The sequence below is a fragment of the Neovison vison genome, chromosome 4, assembly GCF_020171115.1.
Source record: "Neovison vison isolate M4711 chromosome 4, ASM_NN_V1, whole genome shotgun sequence".
In the NCBI taxonomy this organism is placed as follows: Eukaryota; Metazoa; Chordata; class Mammalia; order Carnivora; family Mustelidae; genus Neogale; species Neogale vison.
Window position 1 is genome coordinate 68619343 of NC_058094.1, and position 12801 is coordinate 68632143.

The following is a 12801-nucleotide window of genomic DNA, read 5'->3' on the forward strand; positions in this document are numbered from 1 at the left end:
GATTCGGATGAAAACTGGTAATAATATCAAGTACAACTTCCACGGGAGGCACTGGAGAAGAACGGAGCTGGGTGTAGAAGGCATCACACATCATGAGAAGACACACCTAATTGGCACCACATACTTAAGCTACGTGAAGATCCTGTGTTCTATCCTATCTCTGTAGACATCCTTCCTACCTGGCCAATAGATAGGTTTTATCAGGGAAATGATTTTTCTGTTACTATGCCTCTGCACCAGTAGGTTGGTTCAGTAATAAATGCGAGACCTTCCGGCTTTAAAAAACAACAAAAAACCCCCAAACAAAAAACCGTATATTCACACAAAAAACTTATACATGAATGTTCATAGCCAAAAAGCGGAATCAACTGATAAATGGAAAAATAAAATGTGGTTAACCCTACGATGGAATGTTATTTGGCCTTAAAAAGGAATGGGGTACTAATACATGCTTCGACATGGATGAGCCTTGAAAACACTATGCAAAGTGAAAGAAGCCAGACACAAAAGACCAAATATTGTATGATTCCATTTATAGGAAATGCCTAGAACAGGCCAATCTGTACAGAAAGTAGATTACTTTTTTTTTAAACTGTGGTAAAATATATACAACAGAGTCACCTTTTAAATGTTTACCATTGCTAAAATTATACCCAAACAGTGTCTGTTAGATCTCTCTATAAATATCCTAAGTTCAAAAATTATTCTGGCATATAAAAATTTTGAATGGAGATACTGCTTCCAGTCTCTATCTACAACATTTAGCATCTCACCGCCAGGTATGCCCAAGACTTGTCAATTTTAGTATGTACTATAATGTAACAATGGCTGTGAAGCTCTTCACTGTACCATACACAATAAAATAAGAGATAACATAAAGAATGTTAGGGGTTCTTCATTTAGACCTTTGAATTTATTTTGGAAATAGCCATAAAATTGTTCAACTATTCAAAGGGCACACATTTTTTTTTTCTAAAAGACAGCATGCTATGAAAGAAAAAATAAACTTGAAACTTGGAAGATGTTTATTCCCTAAATAATATGTAAGCCTCTGATAATCTAGATAATCTAATTTTTATGTTTGTCCAAAGTTTTATACATTTATCCCTCACATACACAAACAATTCATTTTTGTAATGACTTTTATAAACCATCACCGATTTAAAATAATGACAGGAATTAGGTGCTTATTAATCTTTTTGCTAGTTTTATTATACTATAAGATTTGTATTTCTTGTGATCCAATAAACATCAGCATAATATTTAAATTTGTCCTTAAAAATATACAATATTGCACTTTAATTTTTGGCAGTTTAATTAAGGAATGACTGAATAAAAAAATCATACAAGAAACTACAGGTTTTATTTTGCTTTATAATAAGCAAAGAACTTTGTGTAAAAGCAGAACTTATGGTAGTGCCAAAAAAAACAAATATTTACAGTGTTACTATTAAAGTCTTACCTCTGAAGGAAGATTCAGTGTATTGGATGCAAATATTATTAATCTAACAAAATCACCATCCCCTCCTCCCACTTTGCTGAATATTTTTCAGCCAAAGGCTATTGGTGTGAAATGCTTTTGTGATTTCTTTCTCAAGAGAAAATACATGGAAAGAATGCTTGTTCCTGAAGCATATAAACTTGGTCCTTAAACTTTCACAATGTTTCCTACATGACTTGAAAAGTCTCTAAGAAGCAGAATTCCAAGACAAGCATTATTTTTTAGTTTTTCTGTATTCTCTTTTATAATGACAAGTACACAGTTAGTTTGTTTTTAGTATGATTTTAAGGTCAGTTTCCTTTACTTTTTCTAGGACAATAAAGATACTGACATTGCATCTGCCTGATTTTTAACTTTTATTACATTGTTGTGAAATACATATTAATACTGACCAAGAATTTGCTATTCTATTTTTTAATCCCCAATTAGGTAAAAACTCTTAGAAGGCTCAATATTTTTCATTCATTAACCAATTAGAAAGACAGTTTTGAACAGCTGTTTGCAAAAGGGAATGCCAAGATTCAGGACTACTTAACAACATAAAGACCAGAAAGAACATAAATAGAATGTATTTGTAATATAAATACATGACACAGAGACATTCATTTTTGGCACCACCTAAAAAAAAAATCCAGTAGTATTTTATTACTCTTCAGATCTTTGGGAATACTCTAAACTTTCTATTAAGCTTTTATTTTTCTTCCAGAGAAAAAATAATTCACAAATTTGAATTGGTATTTCAAAAGCAATGGATCTCCTTTGTTATTTTTTAATTTGATCTGCAGAACGAACACTTACTCAAAGTGTTAACTCACAGCCCATGTGTTAACGATGCTTTTACGTTTTAATCCTACCAAGAACTGATTATGTCAAACAATGACTTGTGGAAAGATGTGGTTTCTACTTAAACAACCACATACCAATTGCATAGTTCTGATCTGAGAACAAAGGTCAAAAGTAGAGAGAAAGGCATTAATGTATGTTAACCAAACTGAAACAGGCTGTCGAAAAATAGTCTGTCTTGGGTAGATGTTAGTGTAAACTCAGTGGGGGAAAACAGTCATTAGCAAAAAGTTTTTTTAAAAATAGGTTAATGCTGAGAACAATAGCTTTTAAAATTTCAGTTTAAAAATAAGCTTAATAAACAATAATACAAATTTTAATTTGAAACTTAGCTCTTTGAAATGCCCTATTTTCTTGCATACAGCAGAAAATACATTTTTCATAGTTTTTAACATTACATGTAAAAATGAGGCACTAGTTAAACATATTTGAATATATTCACACAAAGAAGAGTTTCAGTCTCAATGCTCAATGGTTTCTGGATGGCAAACTGTTCACAAAAATAAATCTTCTGAAGGAGGTGCGTAAGAGAAACCAACGAAGGCATCATCTGCTTCCAGCACACTGGCGTTCACTATAGAATAGTCAGAAGACACACACACAGAATATGGAACTGTTTCTTCTGTAAACGCTGCATCGAAGTTCCTGATATCATCTGGTCCTGCCTAAAACATTAAAAGCATGTTATTACCTTAGCTTGCTTTTCATTGGTTTAGTCTTTCCTTAAAACCCCTTCAAGAATGTATATATTTATTCCTGGCAAGTTTAGATGTCTTCTGACTTCACCATTTCTTTGAAACAATTTCTGCTTTTCCTTTCCAGAGTTTACCATCCTTCCAGCAAAGTTCTTGTTGGAAGTTGGGGGAGACAAGGGTGAGGAAGGCTAGCATAACAGAAGCTTGACCTATGTTAATTTGAACCTCAGGCCTTGCAACTGACCCCCTTTCTCTCTACCCAGCACCATCTTTAAGTTTAGAAAAGGAGACCAGGCAGGTTTTCAGGATGGCACTTTTCACTTGAGTTCCGTAAAATGCTTGCCCATCCAGTTTCTGTACTCTGGGCAGGTAAAGCCTTTTGAGGAGAAAAGGAAGGGGTTGCAAACACTGTGCTACAGAGGTCATTAAGCCTTTGGCTAGGACACCTTAGCTGTAGAGACCTAAAGAAGCCAGAAAGCTGGGAAGTAAAGCCTGGCAGCTGCTTGATGGAAGCGGTTCTTCTTCATCCTCTTTTACAAATCTGATACAGCTAACGGATTCTTCCCTTCTGAAGTATTCCCAGATAAAAACTGAGAGAGAAATTCAGGTGACTCACTCTTAGAACTCATCCTTAAATCTCTAGGTTCTCTGTGCTCTAAGGGGGAGGGAGTTCTTAGCATGTCTAGGTCATCAAGTCTAACAGGTGAACAAACAAGGATCCAGAGCAGATATTCTAAGCCAAGGATACAGCTAGCCTGGTATGCTACATACAGCAGAGCACAGACAGAATGTGAGATCCTTCAATGTGAGATCCCTCAATAAGAGATCCCTCAATAAGGAAAATTCTTCTACAGAGGAAGAATACTAGAATTTGTATTTATGTAATATAAATGTGAGATCCCTCAATAAGAGAAAATCTTCTACAGAGGAAGAAGAATGCTAGAATTTGTATTTATGTAATATAAAAAATGTCATCAAATTCTTACGCGTAACCCCAGAAGAACAGGCTTTGGAATAAGACTAAGGTTTGAATTCTGGCTATGAAGTTTGCTAGCTCTAATTTTTTATATAAACTACCCTATCTCTGTGAGCTTGTTTCCACTTCTTTAGGTAGGAATACTACCACGTACCTGTTAAGGTTGTTGTGAGGATCTCATGTGTTAATACATAAAATTCCCAGAATCTGACATGTAGATGGTGCTCTGTAAATGATGGCAAATGTTCTTTTCTTGATGTTAAAGATATTTTATGAATGCCCTTTTGGCTCATAGCTAGTACTGACAGGAATAATACTGCATTGCTTATGTTAAGAGTGAAGGAGGGCTTGGTCTTTGAAGAGCCTGAGCTCAAATTCTAGTTCTTTAAACTCTGGGGAAGTTAGTCAACCTTTTGTGCACCTAAGTTAATGCATCTGTAATATGTGGAAAATAGCAGCACTATTTCACAGAATTGATGTTAGGGTTAAATAAAAGGATACAAGTACTAAAAACAAAGTATGAGAACATTCACATTATCATACTCTTTCTGATCTCTGTTAATCTGTTAAGTGGAAAATGGTAACCTGTTAGAATCTGTCAGTCAATTTGAACATCTTTTCATATATTTAAAAGCCACCTGTATTTATTTTTCTGTTACTGCATATTTTGTGTATTTTGTCCATATTTTTACTGATCATTGGTCTTTTTCTCATTGACTTGTAAGAATGCTTTTAGTGTTTAAAAATCTTCCCCAGTTTGTTATTTGAAGTGGGTTTTTTTTTTTTTTCCTTTCTTACCATGAAGACATTTCTAAATTTAATGTGGCCAAATTTACCAATTTCTTCTGTGGCTTCTTGGTTGTGGATCTTGCTTTAAAAAATTTAATTAATTAGTCATAAGAGAGTGGGGATTCAAATGGAGGTACTGACTCTGAATCAACATTATTTTCATTTTCAGTATTGCTTAGGAGTACCTAACTCTTTAATGCCTGATGACATATTTATTTGAGGATAACTAAACTCAGTAAGACTTTCAATTTAAAAAGAAAACTATAATAATTCTTAAAGGGACGCCTGGGTGGCTCAGTGGTTAAGTGTCTGCCTTCTGCTCAGATCATGATCCCAGGGTCCTGGGATTGAGCCCTGCATCGGGCTCCCTGGTTGGCAGGAAGCCTGTTTCTCCCCCTCCCACTTCTCCTACTTGTGTTCCCTCTCTCACTGTGTGTCTCTCTGTCAAATAAATTAAAAAAAAAAACTTAAAAAAGAAAAAAAGAATAATATCTAAAGGTCCTAAGTTCCTAATGCAAATTCTAGAAATTAGGGACAGAAATTATCCTTAATGGAGTCACTCACTTCTGGATAAGCTATATGAAATAAGGCAATCTACAAATATTGTTATGTTAATACGTGTACAATGTCTCACCTATTAAATACTACTAGCCACAAGCTATGCACTGAAACAAATCTTTAACAAAATGAGTAGACTAAATAATATTTTCCTAAAACGATTTCCTTATTCTGTACTAATTTACTAAAAAAGTATGTCATGAATTCCACAGTACCAAAACACTTAAACTAAAAGAAAAAAAAAATTCACCCATGATCCCACAACCCCAAATCAATCCTGGTTTCTATTACATTCTCTTCTAGTCCTTAACTGTTATTTTTACTGCTATAATAATATATCACAAAAATTGCCATGTTTTTTATGTGATAAGGATTGCCATGTTTTTATTTAACATTATAAGGATTTTCTAAGTACCTGCTCATTTTTACATTTACTGTTATTACCATTCACTTAATAAGAAAGGGCAATTGAGTATAAGAAAGCATGGACAGAACAGTGACTGTGCAATGAGGCATAGATTTGAATCCTTGCTCTGCTACTTTTTAATCCAGCTATGTGGCATCTCTGACTTCCCATTTCTTCATTTATAAAACATATATAATAAGAAGGATCATAATGGTAGTAACTTGGTATAGCATGAGGAATAAATTACATATTATAATGCATAAAAGTATATATGCCTATAGATATAGCTTTCAATAGTTCATAATATCATTAGCCTATTGATGATTATTAAACATTTCCCAACTGTTATGTACTTGTTTCCCCAAATTTCCAATATTGTTAATGCTGTAAACAGATCTTTGATGAAGCTTTCCTCTTTAAAAAAGAAAAAAAGACTTTAGGTAAAAGATTTTCGGTAAAGTGTTTCCATCAGTTGATTTAATAAGTCAAGCTAACATGAACACTTTATTTTCCAAAAAGGTATCTAACAATTTACATTACCATTAATAATGTTTGCTTGTGTCTGATTTCATATCAATCTAGAAAAATATGTGTATTAATGTTACTTAAAATATTTGCTGATTTATAGGCACGAGACACCTCAGTTATTCTAATTTGCATCTTTTTTTAATCTAACAAGCTCATCCCTTTCTTACACATGCTCCAAAGAAACACTTCATAATTACTATCCTAAAAGATACTCTTACCAATGTAATATAACTACAGTTTTACTGGTCATCCTGGAGTTATCAGTGTACCAGACGACTCTGAGAGACACATTTTTCAGATATTTAGGTACTGATTCAATTTCATTCACATTAGATTTTGAGATCTATTGCTAAGATTACCATTAGCTATAGTTCTACATTTCACTATATTAGAAAATAATACTTGAATATATTCTTACCACATTAGGATTAAATGGTGGTGGAATCCTCTTTTGCACAAGATCAGTCCAGCTGAGTGATTCAAAAAAAGGATGATTCTGAATTTCAAGCTAGAATGTTAAAGAAATACATACAGTTTTTACTAATGTTGAAAAATGTAATTAAGTACTCACTGAATAATTAGATGAAGCCAAACCACTACCACTTTGTCCCTCAATAATTTTTTTTAGGTAAATACTTATGGTATTCACGTGGTAAGACAGTGTAGTGGGGAGACGATCACCAGAGCAGACATGAAAGACAGTTAACTCAGAATGACCAACCTAAGTTATAGCCCTTCATAGTCATGATTTCTTTGTAGGTAAAATGGAGTTCATATTTCTGTCCTAGATATTTCACATGCTATTTTAAGGACTGGTAGAAAATATGGACATAAAAGAGGTATGAAAAGAATAAGGCACAAGGTGCCTTGGGGGCACAGTCGGTTAAGCATCCAGCTCTTGGTTTCGGCTCAAGTTGTAATCTCAGGGTCGTGGAATTAAGTCCCATGTTGGGCTCTGCACTTAGCATGGCATCTGCTTAAGGCTCTCGCTTTCTCTCTCTCTCGCTGTGTCCCTCCTCTCTGTGCTCTCTCTCTCAAATAAATATATCAATCTTCAAAAAAAAAAAAAAAAGGGGAGTACATAAGCACAAAGAACTGTAATTACTGTCTGAATGGGAGAGGTAAAAGAGAAGTTAGGTAAAAGATAAAAGAGTTTTTGGGGCGCCTGGGTGGCTCAATGGGTTAAAGCCTCTGCCTTCAGCTCGGGTCATGATCCCAGGGTCCTAGGATCAAGCACTGCATGGGGCTCTCTGCTCAGCGGGGAGCCTGCTTCCTCCCCTCTCTCTCTGCCTGCCTCTCTGCCTACTTGTGATCTCTGTCTGTCAAATAAATAAATAAAATCTTCAAAAAAAAAAAAAAGATAAAAGTTTTTTACACACTAGGGCAGAGGTAAAGATCAAACTGATAAGTTACTGTACCAAAGGAAAAAAAAAAACCCTCCATTCCGAGTTAATATTACCAAAAGCTCACAGAGTATTGATTCCAGTTATTTTCCCTGCCAGGTGACACAGTAGTGTATTAAGTAGGATCCAACCTAGTTTGGTGGGTTTAAAAAGACTTTTTGGAGATGAAGTAATGTTTGATTGGAGGTCTGAAAGTTGAGTAAAAATTAGTCATATAAAAAATGAGGGAGTGGGGCACCTGGGTGGCTCAGTGGGTTAAAGCCTCTGCCTTCGGCTCAGGTCATGATCCCAGGGTCCTGGGATCGAGCCCCACATCGGGCTCTCTGCTCGGCAGGGAGCTTGCTTCCCCCTCTCTCTCTGCCTGCCTCTCTGCCTACTTGTGATCTCTGTCTGTCAAATAGGTAAATAAAATCTTAAAAAAAAAAAAAAATGAGGGAGAGAACATTCCAGGCAGAATAAGAAGGTCCTGAGGGGGCAAGGGGGTTATTTTGGTCAAGAAGATGAGCCAAATATTGTTGTAGTACAGGGAAGAATTGGTACTGTCACACGAGGGGAAGCCTACAAGGCAAAAAGACCATATCATATTGGGTCTACATTAATAATTTTTTATTTTATTCTAGGATTGTGAGAAGTCATGAGGGAGTTTTAGGAACGTCCCAGATATGGAGAATTTTTGGTTTGTTTTTTAAGACCACTCTGACTGTCATAGGGAAATGGACTGGAAAGCCATGAGCAGATTAAGGAAAAGTAGCTAGTGTTGTGGCCAAACACAAGCTGAAAATGGTAGGGGTGCCTGGCTGGCTCAGTGGGTGGAGCTGTCACTCTTGATTTCAGGCTTGTGGGTTTGGGCCCCGCGTTGGATACAGAGATTACCTGAAAAGAGAATCTTAAAAAAAAAAAAAAAAAAAAAGTTGAAAATGGTAGAAAAAGAGTAGTCACAGTAGGAGTAAAAAAGTGTGAGGATGAGGGAAAGATTTAGGAAGTAAATACAATAGGATCTGGCTTCCCACTGAATATGGAAGTAAGGAAGAAAGAGGAGTCAAGAATTTCGACTCAGATTTCTGACTTGACGCACACAAAAAGAAAATGGCAGAAGTTCAATTTGGAACATGCGATGTTTGAGGTTCTCTCCAGAAATCCGAAGGGTGGTGTTGAACAGGCAGATATCCTATTAGTCCCAAGTTCAGAAGAGAGGTCTGGATTGGAGTAATGAACATGTGAAATGAAGATATACAGATAACCAAAGCCACTGGGCTAACTAAGACTGTCCAGGAACAGAGCACAGAAGAAGGAAGAGGGTTTAGGACAACCACAAGAAACCACAACACTTAACCATCAAGTTGAATAAAGGATCTTACACAGAACATATGGAAGAAGGCCCAGAAATACAGAAAGAAAAGCATGAGGTGACTGCGGAATCTTGTGGAAGCCTATGTCACAAGAGTACTGGAAGTTTATTTTTATTTTTTTTAAAGATTTTACTTATTTGTCAGAGATAGAGAGGTGGGAGGGGACTAGCAGGGAGCTAGCTTCTCCGCAGGCAGACGGAGAAGCAAACTCCCCCACTGAGCAAGGAGCCCAATGTGGGACTTGATCCCAGGACCCTGGGATCATGACCTGAGCTAAAGGCAGATGCTTAGCTGACTGAGCCACCCACGTGCCCCTGATTCAGCAATTTTAGTAGCTATTTTTGGTAAATGGAGAAACGAGAAGAGACTGGGAAATTAAAAATGAGTACAGAAACTTTTAGCAAGTTTGGCTGTGAAGGGAAAAAGTATTACCTGGCAGGAGAGCATGGCTGAAGGGTTTTGATTTAAGAAGCAAGAGACTTGGGGCGCCTGGGTGGCTCAGTGGGTTAAAGCCTCTGCCTTTGGCTCAGGTCATGATCCCAGGGTCCTGGGATAGAGCCCCGCATCGGGCTCTCTGCTCAGCGGGGAGCCTGCTTCCCTTCCCCTCTCTCTGCCTGCCTCTCTGCCTACCTGTGATCTCTGTCTGTCAAATAAATAAATAAAATCTTAAAAATAAAAAAAGAAGAAGCAAGAGACTTGATAATGTTTAATTATCGACTGGAAGGAAGTAGTTATCTTTGTGGAAAAAAGGCATGCACAGGGTTCCCTGTGAGGAGTCAGGATCCAGTACAGAGGTGGAAACTGGCCTTTTCCACTACATTAGAAAGAAGGAAACGTCAGCGAGCAGGGGCATGTGGGTCTGCAAATCTGACGGTGAGTTTGTTTGAGTTTGTTCTGCTCTGCTGATTTCTGTTTTCCCTGTAATTTAGAAGACAAGATCATCTGCTAAAAGTGAATAAGAAGAAAAGGAGTCTGGAAATTTGCAGAACATCTGAAATAGTTAATACAGAGAGGAGGAGAAGCAGCTAGAGAAACACAAGAGTATCACCAGGCAGTGGTAAAGCACAGGGGAGACTAGTCACTGGAACTTCGCAGTGCTTCCAGTATGCCCAGTGCTGCAACCTTCTTTAGCACTATTCAGCAGCCCAGAAGATAAGAACTAGATTCAGCCAGGGTTGGGATTTCTGCCAGTGATATGCATAAAAGGACCAGGGGTGAGAAGGTGTAAAGTATTAACAAGACTGAATGAAACAATGGACTATGGAATGAATCCAAGCTAGATGGAAAACTGTTGACAGAGCAACCTACTGAACTGGGGAGTGTGGGAGGGACATAGCAGTACATACAAATTTGTTATTCAAGTGCAAGTTCACAACTGATAAACAGCCCCCAAGAATGTGAGAAATTTATTTTTTAAGATTTTATTTATTTGGGGGCGCCTGGGTGGCTCAGTGGGTTAAGCCTCTGCCTTGGCTCAGGTCATGATCCTAGGGTCCTGGGATTAAGCCCTGCATTGGGCTCTCTGCTCAGCAGGGAGCCTGCTTCCTCCTCTCTCTCTGCCTGCCTGTCTGCCTACTTGTAATCTATGTCTGTCAAATAAATAAATAAATAAATCTTAAGATTTGATTTATTTGTCAGAGAGAGAGAGTACAAGCAGGTGGAGAGGCAGGCAGAGGGAGAAGTAAATGCCTTGCTGAGCAAAGAGCCCAATGTGAGACTCCATCCTAGGAACCTGGGATCATGACCTAAGCCAAAAGCAGCCGCTTAACCGACTGAGCAACCCAGGTGTCCTGAATTTGTGATAAATTTAAATGAATTTAAAAGTTCATATTCCGGGGCGTGTGGGTGGCTCAGTGGGTTAGGGCCTCTGCCTTCGGCTCTGGTCATGATCTCAGGGTCCTGGGATTGAGCCCCGCATCGGGCTCTCTGCTCAGCTGGGAGCCCACTTTCCCCTCTGTCTCTGCCTGCCTCTCTGCCTCCTTGTGATCTCTGTAAAGTAAGTAAATAAATAAAATAAATAAATAAAGTAAGTAAATAAATAAAAGTAAATAAGTAAATAAAGTAAATAAGTAAATAAATAAAATTTATTTAGTAAATAAAGTAAATAAATAAAATCTTTAAGAAAAAAAAAAGTTCATATTCCCAAAAGGTCATGAATTTACTGATACAAGAACATAACACCAGTAGCTACACAAGTAATTTAATTACCCTAATTTTTAAAAAGATTTTTTATTTTTAAGTAATTGCTCCACCCATTGTGGTGCTCAAACCTATAACCCTGAGATCAAGACTCCATTTATTGACTGCATACTCCATTCACTGACTGAGCCAGCCAGGTGCCCCTAATTGCCCTGATTTGTTAAAAAAAAAAACAAAAAACAAAGAAACCTATAGTTTCTATAATTACCTCAGGGAGGTGTCACCAAATTCTCAGAAGAAAAGTTATTAGGCAAAAGGCATTACCTCATGCAGACAGGAGGCACTCAATAAATTCTTAAGTAAAATGATTTAAAAGTTTAGGTAACCAAAAAAATGCATGCCACACTTTTTTTTAAAAAGGGAGAAAAATTCTTATAAATGAAAAATAAGTAACAGGGTGTGAAAACAGGATGGGAGGGATGAAGAGGAGAGGCTCGAACTGTTCTGAAGATCAAATGGAAAGCCTATATAAGTGCTTCAAACCCATAAACACTGGTGGAGAACTGCTGGGACAAGCATGCTTCCTTCCCATGGTGCTATTTAAGGGCTGTATACGTCCCAGTAAATGCCACATAAAATAAGAATTTATCTTCAAATCTTAAAATAAGCTTTAAATAAAGCAGGTACTGGGAAGAATGTACATACAAAGTCTTCTTTGGCACCAAGTCGATTTTGCCTGTCTTTTTCTAGGAGTTCTTCCAGAATGGACCAGGCTGTGAGGCTCACTCCTGGCCTCAAACTCAGGGGCTTGTGAAGAATATTGTCATACATTTCAGCAACATCTCGGCAATAAAAAGGAGGCTGGCAGGGAGAAAAAAAAGAAAATAGAATTAGGGTTAATTAAGCTATGCGGAAATGGGATTGAAAGAGTTGGATCTGGCCTTGCTCTACAGGGCTCAGTGTGGGTCTGGACAGATCTAGAATGCACAGGCCTTGTGGGCACGTGTACATCTGTAGGGTGGTCTCCAAGCTGAAGAGGGTGTAGAACCCAGCACATGTGGAGCCCAATATGCGTTTGCTGAATGTTCAAGACCACCCTGCAGATAGGTGTAAACTGTGTAAAACTTGTAATAGTATCCGTTTTAGAGAAAGCGCCAATCTCATTAGCAGCATAAGGAAAGAATGACTCCACTCAGAGATTCAACACAGATCAAATATTAAATAGTTTCTTGAGACTCGGAAATAAATGAATTAAAACAGAGATTTCCAGTAGAGATGAAGACCTGAAGAAGTGCTCCTTCCTAGGTGCTTGTAGTGATGACAGCATTATGGGTGCACACTGCAGAATTACAATTCTATTGTTATAGCCTGAAGACCTGTACAGCTTCAACATGAGGAGTAGCCCATTAACCATTAAGTTAACTTTTACACCAAAAATAATTTTTAATGTTAAGGCAGCTATATAGCTTGTTACTTTCTTTTTTACAGGAAAAAAAAATGTTTTTACTTTTTAAAATTGAAACTTTATTTTTAAAAAGTTAACATAAGTATCATTATTGAAGTATATGTTTCAAATGTTCCCTTTTGAATCAACTGCATTTTACATACAATGAC

The 12801-nt window shown here is 37.1% G+C and overlaps 1 protein-coding gene across 4 annotated transcripts in view; it reads right to left on the bottom strand.

Moving 5' to 3' along the window:
• Positions 1–516: 516 nt before the first annotated feature.
• Positions 517–12801, bottom strand: part of LOC122904546 (serine/threonine-protein kinase Sgk3) — a 185045-nt gene continuing 172760 nt past the window's right edge. For all 4 annotated transcript variants that reach the window (XM_044245515.1, XM_044245514.1, XM_044245513.1 and 1 more), the window contains exons 15-17: positions 11893–12048; positions 6715–6804; positions 517–3009 (exon numbers count right to left, since the gene is read on the bottom strand). In XM_044245515.1, coding sequence (XP_044101450.1) covers positions 2839–3009; positions 6715–6804; positions 11893–12048 — 417 coding nt within the window. In that variant the 3' untranslated portion in view covers positions 517–2838. The remainder of the gene's footprint in view (positions 3010–6714; positions 6805–11892; positions 12049–12801) is intronic.